The sequence below is a fragment of the Lissotriton vulgaris genome, chromosome 3_1 (assembly GCF_964263255.1).
Source record: "Lissotriton vulgaris chromosome 3_1, aLisVul1.2, whole genome shotgun sequence".
Classification (NCBI taxonomy): Eukaryota; Metazoa; Chordata; class Amphibia; order Caudata; family Salamandridae; genus Lissotriton; species Lissotriton vulgaris.
The window spans coordinates 538,690,989-538,708,668 of record NC_141689.1 but is presented as its reverse complement, the minus strand read 5'-3'; the positions used below and the strand labels follow the sequence as shown (position 1 = coordinate 538,708,668).

The window sequence follows — 17,680 nt, the reverse complement described above, 5'->3', positions numbered from 1 at the left end:
AGGAGGAGAGGCTCCACCGTCTGGACCCAAAACGTGCGCTCTCGTTCTATCTGGATCGCACACGCCAGTTCCGGGTGGATGACCAACTCTTTGTTGGGTACGCGGGCGCTAAGAAAGGGAAAGCGGTGCACAAGAGGACCATTTCTCGATGGATTATCATGTGCATCCAGGCGTGTTACTCCTTGGCTAAGAAGGAACCACCTGTTGGGCTGCGGGCTCATTCCACTCGAGCCACAGCCACTACAACTGCCTTGGGCCGAGGTGTGCCCTTGCAGGACATTTGCCAGGCTGCTACGTGGGCTTCGTTGCACACGTTTGCGAGGCACTACTGCCTGGACAGTCAAGTCCGGAGGGATGGCTACTTCGGCCGTTCCGTTCTCCAGGACTTTCTGGTGTGAATATTGGTTCGCAGACCCACCACCACGGGGATGGTATTGCTGGGGTATCTATTCAAAGGTAAGGAATCTATCACTAACGTGTCTCTTTCAGATGCACAAGTTACTACTTGTGTAACGATATATCTGTAAGAGACATTAGTTAGTGATAGATTCCTTACCGACCCACCCATCCTCCCCGTTCTGCGAACCGATATCTTGGGTTAAGGTCATCCCCTTTCAGGGCCCTAGTTTCTTGGCACCAGTGTCGGTTTTTGTCATGGCTCTGCGCTTCTGGCACGGAAAAGCTGTGGCTAAGAACTGACGTCAGCACGCGGAGGCGGCATCTATATACTCCGACGACGTCATCACGGCGCCCACGACGCCGACGACGGACGCGGAGCCGCAGACGACGCCTACCGACGCGCAAGGGTACTGCTACGCAAAATTTTCCGGATCCAGTCTGACGCCTGGGGATATTCTAAGGTAAGGAATCTATCACTAACTAATGTCTTTTACAGATATATCGTTACACAAGTAGTAACTTGTGCGTTTCGTCTGTCTTTTCCCATGCATCGAAGAATCTAATTGAGGATTCATAAGAAGGTTAAAATCCCTCCTACAATTTTATCGCCAGGGACCTGAATCAACGATTGACACAACTCCTCATAGGCTTTAGGACTGTCTTCCACAAGTGCGTAAAAGCTAATAAATGTTAACAGTCTATATCTTCCTCTAAATGAACATGTAACCCAGCACCACCGCCCATGTTGATCTTTACCAGAGTTAACGCTGTCGGCTTGTAGATTTTTACTTAGAAATATGGCAGTCCCTCTATGAGAGGTTAAGGACGATGAAAATCCCCTATAAGCTGCTCAAGATTTAAACATGGGAAATTCTGGAAGTTTTATAGTCGGAATATGGGTTTCTTGCAAGAGAATCGCCCCCGGATTTTCAGTTTTTAACCACATTTCAATAGCACACATTTTTTTGTGATTATTCAGACCGTTAACATTAAATGAAACTACTTTCAACAATTGCCTATTAGCCATATGCAAAACAAAACCAAAATTTCGGCTCGCCCACCATCTTACCTAGAGTCTTTTTAGTCAATAGATCCAAATAATAAACACAAACTTGAAAAATAACAGGCTTCATTTTTCCACCTTTTATGCTATGATTCCCCCCCCCCCCCCCCCATCACCCCAACAAAGAGTGAACCTTTCTCCCTCCACCACACCCGCCACTTCTCCCTCCCCTTATTATTCCGGGTGTCATGTATTTACACCCCGGTGATCCTGCCCCAACCTACCCAGCAATGTAAACCTGACATTTTCTTTTCCCCTTTCTAGTCCCCTATTTATCTTCATAACACCAATAGACAGCGCAACATTTCGTTTACTCTGAGGAACTAACAGTTTTTCAAAATCTCTATTCTTTCCTAAGCGTCATAATAGCCATAATAATTCAACCAGCACACCTTTAAACCTTCTGAGCTTGTGAGACCTCTTTTAGAAACTCCTGAGCCTCAATTGTTAATGTTAATGTTAATGTTAAGCTACATTTGTAAAGCGCACTGACACCGGAGGTTTCCTGGCGCTGAGATTGAAAATGGGGCAGGAGAAAGGGCTAGTGAGAGTTTGAAAAGAGCCAGGTCTTTAAGCCTTTTCTGAAGCTCAGCAAGGTGTCAGAGGTTTTAATGTGTAGGGGGATGGAGTTCCACAGCTTGGGTGCCAGGGAGCTGAATCTCCGGCCACCCAATTTTTTTAGCTTGAACACTGGGGAGGTGAGAAGATGAAGGTGAGCAGAGCGGAGATTGCGGGTCGGGCGGTGGGGATTGATGAGGGATTTCAGGAAGGTCGGGCATTTGGTATGCTGTGCTTTGTAGGTTATGCATCTGATCTTGAAGGCGGCCCTTTGCTCAATTACATCATTAAACATGAAAAATGTTCCCTTGACAAGGACTCTCAACTTAGATTGCTGAGCAATTGTAGCTTGTGCCCCATTCGCTTTAAATAAATGAAGAATTTTGACAAACTCCTTCCTTCGACGTGCCGCTGCAGCCGTCATGCCTGAAAAATTTGGCACTTAGTTGTGTCATTTACTGCAAACTGCCGCTGTTGAATCGCTTTCGTTAGAATCCTTAACATGGAAATAAGCAAAATGTATCAGAATGGTGCAAGGCAGCGTAGAATTCGAGAATGGATGAGCTGGCACACGATGGGCCCTAGTGATCGTAAGATTGCCTTGAAATTCGGGGATGACTTTCTGTTTAATGAAAGTGTTCACCCATTGTAGGGTTTGGGAACCTTCCAGTCCTTCTGGAACCCCTACTATACGAAGGTTGGATCTTCGAAAATGGTTCTCCAACTCTTCCACCTTATCCTCAAGCGCATGCTTGCTTTTAGCTACTGCTTTAACTTACTGCATAACTGTAGATAACTGGTCCTCTAAGACTGAAATCCTTTCTTCAGCCTCCTGGAGTTTAACTGGGAGAGTTGCCATTGTGGTTTCAATCTTCTCTAATCGTGAATTGAGCGAGGCCAGTTCCGCTTTCTGAGTTTTTTTCAGGTCACGTACCTCCTCCAGGATTAGATTTAACATGTCTTAAATGCTCATTTGAAAGCCTCCCACTGTCTCTGGATCTATATTCGAGAAGGGACCGGCAGACTTTGCGGCTGGAGAAAAGGTGCCATATCAGAGTTCCTCCTGTTGAAGATGTATTGACTGAGCCACAGTCATAACCAGAAGTATTGTTGTGCCATGTGTGTTATTAACATTAGTAGCCTGATCGGAGACCGGCACAATTTTGGAAGTCACTAAATTAACTGCAGACGTCTCATTCTGAACAGAGAGTGAAGCAGTCGCCTCGTCATGGTGGAGAATCAATCCTGGCAAGCTTTCCAAATCCATAATGGCATCTGAATTTAAAATCGCTTGTTCATTACCAGCTCTAGGCGCAACAAATCCTATCTCTGATACTCCGCCAGCCTCTATGGGTTCTATCATTCCAGAAGATTCCTTAGTATTCTGTATATTTAGACCAGCGCCTGGAGAGGGAGATTGCAGCGTTGTTGTTTTTTGTAAACAATAAAAACTGTTTAACTTCTTTCATGGTGCCTGCTTTTTTTTGCACATCCAATTCACCTTCTTCTCGCAGCCGCGGTGCAGAGCTCGGAGTAGTGTGCTCCTTGCTAGTTTCCCCCGCCGCTGGGTTTAGCTGCCCTCTAGCTGCTGTCGCAGAGGATCCATCCTCCCCTTCAGAACTCTCAAATGTGGAATCAAGGCCATGTGAGAAAGGGGCATTTTCCATCCCCGCTAAATGAGCTGCCTCTTTCAACTCCTTAGCCTGGAGTCGCCGTGTTTTCACCTTAGGGGGTTGAGTATTCAAAACGTTCCCCATCTTCGCAGAGATTTCCTCTTTTAAACTCAGACTCCCAGAATGCAACTGAAAAAAACAAATTGGAGCTCTTGCTGCACCAGTTGAAGAGAATCCGGCGACCAAAACGCTGGGGGGTGCGGGCTTAACACAGCGTAGCAGCAGCGCAATCACCGATGTCCGCTGCCCACTTGCTGGGCTGCTCAAATTGCCAAACCGATCTGCAGCTAACTTTCTATCCTTTGCGGACTGCCGGCCACCAATTGCCAGGACTGCTCAGGAGAAGCACCCTTGCCGGCTGCCGAGCACTCCCTTGACGAAAATATACTCCGCCATCCGGATCGCCGTTTCCAGTTTCTCCCCTTGAGACATGAAGACGGCAGCTCACCGGCCGTTAGAGCGATGCGCCATTGCTGGGGGGCGGGGCCGTGATCATCTACGGCTAAGCGGAGGCATGGTACTCTGCGGCCATTCCGAAGCACTGCTAACACATTAAGTTAAATAATTAATATTAATTAAGAATTAATTAAAACTACTCTCTACCCTGTACCTCTATAAACGCCACAACCCGCACATAAAATTCATATTAAAAAATATATTTAACTCTATTAACATAATTATCAAATAAATAATTGATGGTAACAATTATTCATTAGAATTAAATTGCTTCCCACAATGTGGACCTATAAACCCCACAACCCGCTCATAAAATTTTAATTTACAAAATCAATTACACTATTAACATAATTATTAATGAAAAAATATTAATTTAATTTATTATAATTAATTTGCTTCGCACCCTATGCCCCTAAACACCCACAACACGCTACTGTACTAAAAATAACAAAAATGACTTGCATATAATTTAATAATTACAAAAAAAATTGCAAATACATAGCAACAAATCAACAATATTAAAAAAATACATTGTATACATTTAAAATATATGCCAAAATACATATCAATAATTAAAAAACGATATTATAAACAACTATATTTTTGTAATCGATAATGATGACTTTAATATTTTCAAAAATCAATATAACTTACCTTAAAATGGGTATTCATGACAACTATATTCTTGCTGACGATATTTCCATGTAACAGTATTTTTCACTTAATATTTTTGCAAGTCGATTTTTCCAGCTCAGTATTTTGTCTCCACATTGTGTTTACCACCTTCAATCACCTATGTGTATCACGTAAAAAGAGCTCACCAAGCTCAGGTGTCCACGCTTATACTCCTTGTCTTGCATTTCCTTTTAAATTATTTATTTTCTTGATTCATTAAAATTGCCATTTAGTTCTACGCATTGTTAATATTATTACTAGCAACTATAGTCTTTTTTTTATACTTTGGGACAAGGTAGCACAAATGTTGCCAGTAGTTCCGGATGACTTTTGGGCATCCTTTACTCAATGTGCTCATAATTTGTTCCGGCCTGAACACAACTGACTGTGTAGGTAACAGTATGGTGCTTCAACGTCAGGCCTGTATGAGGTCTACAGGCTTCTCCAGGCATACTCAAATACTCAAGCATCCTTAATGGAAATTTAATTTGATGGCCCTAAACTTTTTGGTGAAAGTGAGCAGGACCGCAGCATGTTTTTTGGGTCTGTCTGCTCTCGTCAGTCATTTCCCCCAGTAATTTTGTCTCCGCCATGGCTATGGTAGGGGACTTCAAATTGCACCAGTGCAAGACTGTTCCGTAACCCAGCTGGCCTTCCACACTTTTCTTGGCGTAGGTCGTTGCTCACAAAGATACCATCCTCCATCCGCTAAACTGCTTTAGTGTGTCCTTGCTGGCATTCAGCCATCACTTTAGAGGGCAGATCAGAAATTTCCTCAAAAGGTGGTAGGCCATTTTTTCAGAGAAGTGAGTCCTCCAAATTATACATTGGGGCTATGTCTTCCATTTTTCTGTAATTCCATCGCACCTTCAACCACCAACAAAGTTGCTTCAAGGAGAACCATCTATCTGTCTTGCAGCAGAATGTGCCGGCCCTTTTGAGCCAATGTACCATAGAGAGGGTTCCGGCCATGGAGGTAGGAACTGGGTGTTCATGTAAATGCTTCAGTGTTCCAAAGAAGGGCTGAGGCCTTAGTCTTATTTTAGATCTTAGGCCTTCCAATTCCTTCCTGCTGAAGGTCTAATACGAAAGTCCCAGGCTGAAAGGCACCTTTGGACCTGAAAGGATGTCTATTTCCACATTCCTGTTCTGCGTGCCCACAAGCATTACTTGTAGTTCAGAGTAGGCTAGGAGCAGTTCCAGTTCATGGTGCTTTCTTATTACCTCGCCAGTGCCCCATGGGTGTTTACAAAAGTAATAGCGGTGGTAGCAGCACAACTTCGAAGGTCGAGGGTACCAGTCTTCCCCTACCTTGACAACTGGCAGTTGAAGGCGGGCTCACTCCAGGGAGTCGTCAACCACCTGTAGCCAACGGCAAACTTCCTAACACCAAGTTCAAAGTCAACATACTGAAATCACACCTGACTCTTTCGTAAATGCTCCTGTTCATTGGAGCCTTTCTGGAAATGACTTGTTTACATGCCTTTCTCCTTTTAGCGAAGAGTCCAGGACATTCAAACTGTTATGTCAGTTTTATAACCTGCCCTGAATCTCAGTTTGGATGATTCAGAGGTCGCAGGTTAGCCTCCTGCATCCTGCGGATTAAACATGCCAAAAGGTATATGGGGGCTTTGTGGTGGAACCGCAAGTCCCAATGGGCGCAGCATCAGAAACATTTGTTGCATTGTATCCAGATTTCAGATTTAACTGTAAAAGATCCGCAGTGATGGCTACGGGTTCGCAAATCGGTCAGTGGTAGACTCCTCTTCTTACCACACCCAGAATTCAGAGCAGTGATGGATGCATCGCTTCTGGATTGGGGAAGACATCTGGGACATGTTGAGATCGGAGGACTCTGGTTTCTAGCTGAAGCTCGACTCGAAATAAGTTTATTGAACTTGTGGGTCATTGACTCGTCAGGTGCAGGTGCTACTAAACACCAAACATTGTGTTATGGTCTGATGACAGGATTAGGTTTGAAGGTATTGGCTGTAGGACATGTACACATGAGTTTGGTCCAGTGGTAGGCCTCTTTACCATCTCCACCCAGAGCTCACTGTGGTGACGGACACATCCCTGCTTGACTGTGGTGGTCACCTAGGGGAGGTAGTGATCAGGGGACTCTGTTCTCTGGAGGAAGGTCACCTCCACATCATTCTGATGGTGTTGTGGGCCATTGGTTTGGCAGCCTTCCTACCATTCGTCAAGGGAGGCTGGTGCAGGCTCTCATGGACCACACCTCTGCCATGTGGCACTAGAGTAGGGTGAAGTGGTGTCCAGGGTCCTGTGTCCGGAGGCTCTGCGCCTCTGGAGGTGCCAGGAAAGTTTTCTGATCGGCAACCACCTGGCATGGTCCCTTAATGCCAGAGCAGACAAACTGAGCAGGTGGCATCTGGCAGATCATGAGTGGCATCTTCATCCTGAGGTGGCGTAGGGCATTTTCCAAAAGTGTTGTGAACCCAGGCAAGATCGTTTCACTACCATCAAACAAGCAGAGTTCAGAGTTTTGTGTATTGACGTTTGCACAAAATCACTTGTTAGGACATGCATTCCGGAATGAATGGAATACAGAACTCCTGTATGCCTTCCTGGCCCGTACCCCTAAATTTCTCCTACCACAAGTTCTGGAAAAGATCAAGAACTACCAGTTCCAAATATATTGCCTCTAGATAGGGCCACAAGAGTTTGGTACCAGATCGTCTGAGCAATTACCTCAGGGTTGTTCATTCAAGGCTGTATAATCTACACTAAATGCATGGAGATTGATCCGAGGCCACTGACTAGTGCCTAAAGTGGTTAATGCCATCCTTGCTTGATGCCCTTCAATGAATCCATTTATGCTGGGAGCTGGGACAAATGTATGGCCTTGTGTGGAGCTTGCAATTTTCACCCGTTACAAGCAAAGCTGTTGGACGTCGTTTTGTGGGTTTTACCTGTTGCTTTAGGAATTGAACCTTGTACATAGCTTTCATAAATACATTTGCAGGAATCCACTTTGAGTCCTCCTTCTTTCTTCACACGGTATTCTAGTAAACAAGTCCAGTCTTAATAGTTCATTAAATTTTAAAGTTCAAAGTTCCTTTTTCATTAAGAATACAACTTTAGAATACTTTCCTGTAATCCAGTTGTCCATTTGAAACAATCCTTTTAATAGCAGCAAGTCCTTGTGTGGAAATCCATGTAGCATGGTCCTGGCTGCTACAAATTGGTATCATGATTGTCTTGCAAAGGATGCTCTGACCGTGAGGAACGTAATACTTGTTAATTGAAGGTGCCCCCAATCTGTATTAGGCACACAAGAGTTTGTAACCTGGGAATCATAGTTCATTGCCAGCACACTTGCGTGCTGCTTTGGTCAAAGCTGTACAAAAGGGGGTGGTGATGGACGGAGCATCTGAATCATTCAAACACTCACACCCAGTCAAAAGATCTGGGTTTAATCCATCACCGTTCTTTAGCCCACTCTGCCACCCCAGTTCAGACATGGCTATATGCAAATCAGTCTGACCCTGTGCCTCATGGTAACAGTCCAGTCCGAACTGCCAAGCCATGTCTTCCCTAGACCGGAAACAAGCTTCCGAGGACCGGTTTCTGGAATTCCAGCCGTCTTCAGCCCGGCTTGCTTGAATCCAGTGGCAAAGTGAGCAAGGGACTCACGTCTGAGCATACCCTGCCACACCTATGGCGGCCACTCCCTTATTATCAGCAGCAAGATGAAAACCTTGTGCAAACTGCTATCTTGGAATAAGAGTTAATGCTATCCTGCACTCATGCCTTAAGAGAGTTAAGTACTTGTTAACATGGTCCTCAGATAAATTGGGGGCTTGATGGCACCATAGTGTCTTAAGATGATTGATAGCTCTTCTGCTGTAAGCATTCACGATTCTAATGATACTTGCAACTTGGCTTATTGATCTGATATTTTTAGTAGTATTTAGACATTTAATTCAAAAGCTGAGGCCTCCCTAAAAGACTGCCCATCAGGTGGCTGTAATGATAAAATGTGAATGTTCAGGCTATCTTCAATCTTTTATTTCTGTGAATGTTTATCCTAAACCTACTCAAGATGGTGCTTAGTTTAAAGAATTCTTTGAAACTCCAAAGGATGATCTTCCGTTAATTAGAGCTTATATTTTTAAAGTGTGCTGAGTATGAGAATTGTGACAATGACTCAGAGTAATGTTGAGATGGCTGCATGGGTCTTTTGTGTTTTTTCATTTGAATATATTGGGGACTTTATTGGATATGAAGCTGTGATAAAACTTATATGCATGATATCTTTGCCATTTCCCCGTGCTCTGCTTCACGTTGTTGACATTAGGAAAAACATTTCACCCATACACCTAATATATCTGAGCCCCCAGCTCCTTTTCCCAAGCCGACTGAAAACTCAATCTAAAATGCTTTAAGACGTGGATAGAGTATTGCCGATTTCGGAAACACGCCTGCTCCAAGAGCAATTTTTTGGAGTAGCAGTTTCATTTTGGTCTCCACTGCCAACTGAAGGTATTTGGTACAGTGTCTTATCTGGAGATAGTGTAAATATTCCCTCCTGAACACAAAGATAATCCCATATCCAAAACATGGTCGAACCAAAGGAGATGTTGTGCTTATCACATATTTGCGGGCAGTTTGAGAGCATATGGAACATAGTGCTCCAAGCCTTACCTGTGTTTGCCCTACAAACTTTCCGGAGGTAGTTTGTCTCCCTACTTTCAAGATATTTACTGCCCCCCACCCCCTAAATATCATCACTTTCAAATATGCCTTTTGCAATTGTGGGAGTTTACGCTGGCCCGAGTGTCCGTCACCTTCTCATTGTGCCTGCTTTTTCAGAAGATTCCACATTGATTTGAACCTAACTGCATCAGCAGTAAAATTTGCACGAATTACCACTGATTGCATCCCATAACATGGGTTGCTATCCTTCCAACTGTTATTTTAACTCATGATGGTTCTAAATACTTTATTTGATAATCTTCAATATTTAATGATCTTTTTAAGAAACCCACGCCGCCCTGCCTGGACTGTTGATTGCAATCCAGGAAGCAGTGGAGAGATCGTTGATTTTGAAGGTTCTGGGGCAGTTGGCCCACATATGGGTTTTCTGGTGGGCCCAGTTGGTTTGACACTGCACCTAGAGTGTATCTATGCATTTTTCCTGTCTTTTTCTCAACTGTGTGGGTAGCTGAGGGAGGATTGAGCTGAAGGGGCAATACGTGGAAGAAAGGTGGCAACTCCAAAATCATGATTGTGAGGAAGAAAATTAGGAGCATTGTGCCTATCCTAGGTGGAAGCAGAGTTTTAAAGGTCTCATTGTGATTGGATAGCAGTCCATTGGGCCCACAATGAGCCACGTCAGGACATCATTCACTGTGCTGTCTTGCTGGTCACCTGGACTATACAGTGTTTACTATGGCAAGAAGTAGATGTTGTTTTGGGAGAAAATCTTGGTAGTGGTGAGGGGGAGCTCAGCATTGCAGAGGAATAACAGATTGGCGTAGGAGCAATGGTGCCAAAATTCTTCACACAGCCTATGCATTGCAGATATTTGCTGATAAGTAAGAACCAACATGCACAAGCTGAGTAGTATTATTATTATTATTATTATGCTGTTTTATTACGCGCTTAATTACTGCCGGAGTATCCAGGCGTGAAAAGAAAAAAGAAAACAGAAAAGAGGAATAGGCTATACAGAAAACTAAAAAGCCAACTTGAACAAATGGGTTTTCAAAGCTTTTTTAAATGAACCAAGGTTCAGGGTAGCTCGCAAAAATAGTGGAAGGTCATTCCAGGCAGAAGCGGCCTTCATCGCAACCGACTGCCCTCCCAGCCGAGAGCGCTGAAAACGTGGGACCTGCAGCAGATGTTGGGCGGCAGAACGCAAAGGTCAATTGGGAGAGTAACGGCTAAATCGTTTCATCAAATAGGGAGGACCATGGCCGTTTATAGCTTTATGAGCCAGTGTAAGAATTTTAAAAACGATCCGTTGTGGAACTGGCAGCCAGTGTACTCTCTGCAAATGGTTCTTTACACTCACACGGCTAGAAATATTGCATAGAAGTCTGGCGGTAGCATTTTGAATTACTTGGAGACGCCTCACCAAATAGGCCGGGGAGCCGCTCAACAAGGCAATGGCATAATCAAGGCGTGAGAGAATTAATGCCCTCGCTACTGACTCTCTTGCTGTGGAAGGAAGATAAGGAAAAAACTTCTGTATCGCTTTAAGGGTCCCAAAGCAACACCCTGTCAGTTTCTTAATGTGCGCCTCGAACCGGAGGTCTTCTCCGAACCAGACCCCTAAGTTCTTAGCGGGGACATTTGCTGAACATGGCATGGGAAAGCCAGCTGGCCAGAGTGAATCTCTAAAACTAGGGGGGAAATGACCATACAACAAAATTTCCGTCTTATCCTCATTACATTTCAATTTTGAAGCTGCTAACCAATTGAAAACCGAGGAGAGACAAGACTGAATCAGAATTGTGTCAAGAACATCACTAGGCCACGTAAAAAGCAGCTGCGTGTCATCAGCGTAGGCGATAATTTTGGCCCCCAGCTGTTCGTCCATCTTTATCAAGGGGTCAAATAGACATTAAAGAGCAGAGGGCTCAATGTAGAGCCCTGAGGGCCCCCCGTCGAAAGAGGCTTGGCCGTAGATGAAAAGGGGGGAAGCCAGACCTGCTGGGATCTGGACGAAAGAAAGGAACGCAGCCAGTCCAAAGCTAAGCCCGTAATACCAATATCAGCAAGCCGCGCGAGAAGGCACTGGTGTGGCACAGTGTCGAACGCGCCAGAGAGGTCCAATAAGATTAGAGCCGCTCTGCCGCCACTGTCCAGACACCCTCTAACCGCTTCAGAGATCTCCACCAATGCAGACTCCGTGCTGTGGGCAGCACGGAACCCCGATTGTGCCGGGTGGAGAGCCCCTGACGATTCAACAAACTCGTTCAGCTGCCGGAATGCCATTTTTTCACCCACTTTTGCCATAGCCGGAAGTAGTGAAATTGGCCGATAATTGGCTAGCACAGCGGGATCAGCACCCGCCTTTTTTTTTTTTTGGAGAACCTTTATTATTACTTCAAGCAATTACAAGTATGGGCCTATAACCACCCCGGCCGGCCGCTAGTCAAAGCATAAGTACAGCAGAGCAACGTGGAAAGTTATAACAGTTCGAAAACCGGGGTCTTACAATTGTCCAGGACATGACTCATGTGCAAGCGTGCAGGTCGGATTTCAGGATTATGAAGGTTCATTTTATAATAAGGAAAAACTAAAAAATAAGTGCCATACGGTCATACATGGTCCTACAATAACGAGCATGAATCAGGATATCCGCAAATAGTACACATACAAATGAAGCATTGGGGGTGAGGTACGAAAGTCAGGATAAATCTAAGCACAAACCCAGTCCGTAACAAAACTGAGCCCCACCCCTCAAAAACGCAACACATTGTAGGGAACATGAGGAACGACGACACTAAAGAAAGGAGAAAAGACTAAAGGGCCATAGAAACAAATAATGGACAAATTGACAAACCCCATCCCCCTACCCCCCACCCTGCACCCCTGCAGAAGGCCACGGCCTACCCCCCATAGCAGCGTGCCTGTCGCCCTAATGGAGACCCGAAATATAGAAAGAGAGGAGAAAGAGAAGAAAAAAGTGGAGGAGGGCCCTCGATCTTGCCACCCGGCCCCGCCCCTCACCCCTGCGCCCAGAAGACATCCTAAAAGCAAGATCAGAATATCCATTGAGAACGTCAATCACCGACCACACCTGCAATATAATCCCGGCCGAATGTCCCCCAATCACCGTCAGCCAACAATAAGTCCCCTAGACTCTGGACGATATCATCCCTGGCCTTGTCTATCAATGAAACCAACATACGTCCACTTATCAATCGGTAGACAGAGCGGCGTGGAGGGTCCAGGTGATCCGGGCGGGCCAGGCCGAGTTATCGCTTCATAGGACTTCAGCAACCCAAACCCATCCGAACATCTATGGTGAAAGTCCGTTTGTGTCGATATTGACCCCGGAAACATCACCAAGTCCGAACACAGTCTCATCATCCAAGGAGGGAGAGTCACACAATCCGGCAAGCGCCGAGACATCGCCGGGGCAGTCCTAGAAATGGATCTGCGTTGTTTCCCGGGCCGCCAACTAGACAGGTGCCCCAAAGAGACACTCGCGTGTACAACGGAGCTGTCCGGGACGATCACATGAGCCGGGTCTTTCAGCGTCTCCGGGAACCTAGGCGCAGCTGGAGCACTCCTCATGGACATAGAGGCGGGCACGTCGGCACTCCGTTGAGATCGAGCTGTGCCCGTGTGGAACGGCGGGACAACAATGGCGGCCATCCTTCTCCCCAAGTCCCGGCCATTACAGATCAGGGTCTCATGCAGGGCAGCCAATATATCTTTGGATGTGGGCTCCTTCTCGTGCTGCCAGCCTCCTGATCTCAACTGCACGGCAGCTGTTCGACCTGGATATGGTCCACAGAAGAGGGCGCCAGCCGCCATCTTAGTTGATCCGGCCTCAGCCTTCTTCACCGCACCTCAGGGACCGGGCCCCAGATCAGGGCGCTACAGGATCCACAGCCGGGACTCAGAAATGCAAGGCAGGCCCCCCAGAGAAGAGTCACCAAAGGGCTAAACAAAATCTCTGCCGCTCCCCGGGAGCCGCCCGCCAATTCCGGGGGCAATCCTTGATTATGCCCGGACACAGAACTGGGAAGGGGGGCCAGATATCGCGCACTCCCCTCGACCCTGCTTTGCCACGCAGCCCCACAAGGCACTCCGCTAGGTGGACTGGGTCGTCACTGTCGCCATCGGCCCATCAAGTCACGGGCACCCTCCGGCCGACTCATCACCTCCACCAGTGGCCGCTGTTGGCGCAGTCGCGGCCGGCTGCTCCTCTCACGCGACTCCCCGGTCCCAGCACCACGAAGGCCTCAGAACAGTCGGAGACATCTCTCTGGGTCCGCCGCACGTAGAAGCCTCAGGAGCAGACGGTAAGTGAAAGCTCTCCTTCGCTTACTTAAATATGCCGTTACAGCTCAGGATAATTGCCAGGATGTATGCGCGGGGTGAGAGGGCTCACGGAGCCGAGCGTCTATGCGGCCATCTCGGTCGCTGGCTTGGCTCCTCCCCCCAGCACCCGCCTTTTTAAGCAAAGGCAGCAGGTTAACCTGTTTGCAGTCAGCAGGCACGGTGGCCGACTTGAAAGAAAGGCCAATGATATGCGAAATTTCCTGTACCACAACCTCAGCTATACCAGCGAGCACCCGCGCCGATCAGGGGTCAGTTGGAGACCCTGATTTCAAAGAGAACTTTTATTTGTATTGCCCCCACATCTCTCTAGGATGTTTAGTTGGTACTGCTTATTCATTTTTCATATCACTTGCTATCATTCTTTTAATGTTTCTTTAGTGCTTGTATTTTCAGCTAGATTTTTAGCTCAGTTTTAAACTCTTTCACAAATTCCTCTTTATCACATCTTAAGTGTGTGCTGGTATTGTGGCTTTCTTATTTTGTATATTTTAGCTATTGTCTTAACAATTTTTTGTGTCTCCTCCTGGATTGTTCTGATGCATTTAAAGCAAGTGGCCATAGTCAGGAGTGAGTTTAAATAATCCTCATGTGTTCCTATACTTTTTCTCAACTGCTTTCATAGGATTTAAGAAAGGCTTTCCTTCAGCATTTCTCTCCTCTTTCAAGGGTGCCTTAGATTCCCAGTGACTTGGCGATCCAGTAGCCCTGCAGCAGAGCAACATCATGGAAACTCTCTTTCCATGATGATGCTCTGCCATTCAGCCCTCTGTCCGCTAAGCAAGGTGTATGAAGGGGAGAATGTCTGAACCTCAAATCAAGTCACGTCTGCTCTTGTCCAGGAAGATAGCTTAGACCCCTACACCTTTTCTGCTGTGGAAGCTACCTCACAAATTTTGGACCTCAGCAGCATTTGACACAAACTCGCATTCCATCTTCATCAGGCACATGGACAAGATTGGCATCCAAGGGCCCACTCTCCGCTGGATCTCCTCCTTTTTATTGGCTAGAACACTCTGGCAGCCTAGCAGCCTAATCCTCGGAAGCATGCAAACTCATCTGCAGAGTGCCTCTGGGTCACTGCTCAGCCCGCCCTATTCAACTCCTATGTGATCCCTGTGTTCAGTGTCATTCGGGCACACAACATCAAAATCCTCTAATACGCCATGCAAATCATCCTCTCCTTCTTGGACAAGGCCCCAACACAAGAAACAAGCACACTGCCTGCATGACTGAAGTCACTAACTGAATGAAATCAGCTGTCTCAAGCTCAACACCAACAAGACAGAAGTAGTGCTCTTCAGCATGAACACCTCCCCATGAGTCTCCAACTAGTGGCCAGCCAAACTTGGACCCACATCCATCTCCTACGTCTGGAATCTCAGAATCATCATTAACAGCAAACTGGACATGACTGCACAAGCCAACACTGCATCCTCACTCTTGAGATGCTAAGGAAGGTCTTCAAATAACTCCAAGCAGCACTAGAAAAAAATCCTTATTTGCGCCCAATGCACCAGTGCGTTAGACTACAGGTACACCCTCAAAGCTAGATTCACTATGCAACTCACCAGAACACCATAAACCATCAAAAACTCGGCCGCCAGACTCCTCTTCAAACGCCCACACTGAACCCACATCACACCACACCTCATGGAGCTCCCAATATCAAACTCCTCACGCATATTCAAGGCCCTGCACTACTTGGGCCCCACCTATTTGAAAAGTTACATCTCCTCTTCCACCAGACAACTCCACTCCACAGGTCTCCTACTCCACCCATCCCACCACATACATAGAACCAGATCAGGAGGACGGGTGTTCTCTTACATTGTTCCTGAAGCACGAAACAAGCTCCCACTCCACACCAGAGCCTCCCCCTCTTGTCTTGAATTCAGCAAGAAGCTGAAGACCTGGCTTTTCAATTAAATACCATAGGCAGGGCTAGGCACACACACCTTCTCAGTGCCAGACTATCCTTGTGGGAGATAGTGTATTTACAAATACACATAACATATGTTCTCTTAAACACTATGACCCTCTCAGTCTGTACAATACCCGTAGGCTGCCACACGAGGCAAGATACCAGTCGATCAGTCAGTTACTCCTCCTCGACCCCTGAGTCAAGTGCCTGAACCCCAGGCTACCCCAGTGCTCTGTCCATTGGAATGCATCCTGTTGCACCCACTTGAACTCTTATGTTTTACAAGGAACACTGCAACAAACTTGGCTCAAAAGAGGCCTAAAAATAAATGCCAGACTTTGGGAGGCATGATGATAATAGATGGGAGGATGCGCAGTAAGGAGCCTCATTATGATATACAATTTACACATCCAGATTGTTATTTTAAAAATGATTGCATCCCAGGCACCTGAATGTTTTGAGTATGACTGATGAATGGTCATCAGTTGAAGAAGAATCCAAGAGAATGTATTTACTAGCAGGCATAAGTAGCCTTTTTAATTGTTTTAAATCCTTTATTGTTTAGTGATCCATCGCAAAGTGACTCCGACACAAAAGATTTTTGGATGAACATGCAAGCTGTCACAACCTACCTCAAGAAAATATCAGAACAGAATCCTTCTGCATCATATTACAATGTGGACGTATTAAAATATCAGGTATGGTTTTTAGAGCTGCTATCATTGATTGAGATTACTTGTGTGACATCTTGAGCTTTTAGATTTGCTCTTTTTAGGTAGTTGTGTACTGTTGCCTCATTTTGTAGTATCATCATGTACCTACATTATTTTATACTTTGTTCTACAGATGTTTTAGACACGTTTTTTTTCCGAACAGTTTCACACTGACAATATATTTGTATTAGTGTGTGATTTACATACATCTTTGAATCTTTTAAGAAATAAATTGTCAGCAAGGTTACAAACTAGTGCCCTCAAAATAGATTTACGTTCATATAAATATTCTTCGTTATGCATATCTTTATCTCTGAAATTCTAGATACTTTTTTCATGCTGTCAATGCTCCAGGGAGAGTGACTGAGAAGGTGTAAATGCATAAATGACATAGCTGCATGTTATGCCTCCATTTAGCTTTTTCTTACACAGATGTCAGTAAAGGCTTTTTAGGTGCTTTAGTTGGTATTACAGTTATGAACATTATTTGCTTTTTTTTCTAATGTATTTTACACAAGTGATGGGCTGAAGTCCTTTAAAGTTCAAGAGCTACACAAAATGCAAAAGATGTACTCCGATAGCGGAAGTATTAAATGGGTGTTACTCCTGCTATTCCGTGAGCCAATAAAGGCCCACATCCTATTTTAGATCTTCGCTATCCCAATGCCTTCCCGAGGAAGAATACATTGAAGATGCTCATGCTAGCCTGGGTCCTGTCTGCACTAAATCCTAGAGACTTGATGGTGGCGTTGGACCTGCAGGACGCTTGTTTTCGCATGCTCCATCCTTAAGGCCCATTGGCACTTCACACGATTTATGGTAGACCAGCAGCATATTCAATTTGCATTACTCCCCTTTGGCTTTACCAGTGGCCTTCAGGTGTTCAGGAAAGTGATGATGGTGGTTGCAGCATGCCTTCAGATGTTGGGAGCACAAGTATTCCCTGACTGTCAGCCACCTCCAGACTACAGTGAACTTTCACACATCGTTGGGGTTCACTATCAACTTGTCAAAGTCACACCTTACTCCTTTGCAGACACTCCCTTTCTTTGGAGACATTCTGGATACAGTACATTTTTGTGCCTTCCCCTGGAATGGAGAGTGCAGCCCATTCGGGCTATGATACAGGGATAGCTTTGATTTTGCTAGGATTCTTGATCTCCGGCATCCTGCT

The 17,680-nt window shown here is 45.7% G+C and overlaps 1 protein-coding gene across 2 annotated transcripts in view; it reads left to right on the top strand.

Moving 5' to 3' along the window:
- FCHO2 (FCH and mu domain containing endocytic adaptor 2) overlaps positions 1-17,680 on the top strand; it is a 1,161,485-nt gene that overhangs the window by 1,032,695 nt on the left and 111,110 nt on the right. For both annotated transcript variants that reach the window (XM_086960798.1, XM_086960797.1), the window contains exon 21: positions 16,359-16,491. In XM_086960798.1, the coding sequence (XP_086816924.1) occupies positions 16,359-16,491 (133 nt within the window). The remainder of the gene's footprint in view (positions 1-16,358; positions 16,492-17,680) is intronic.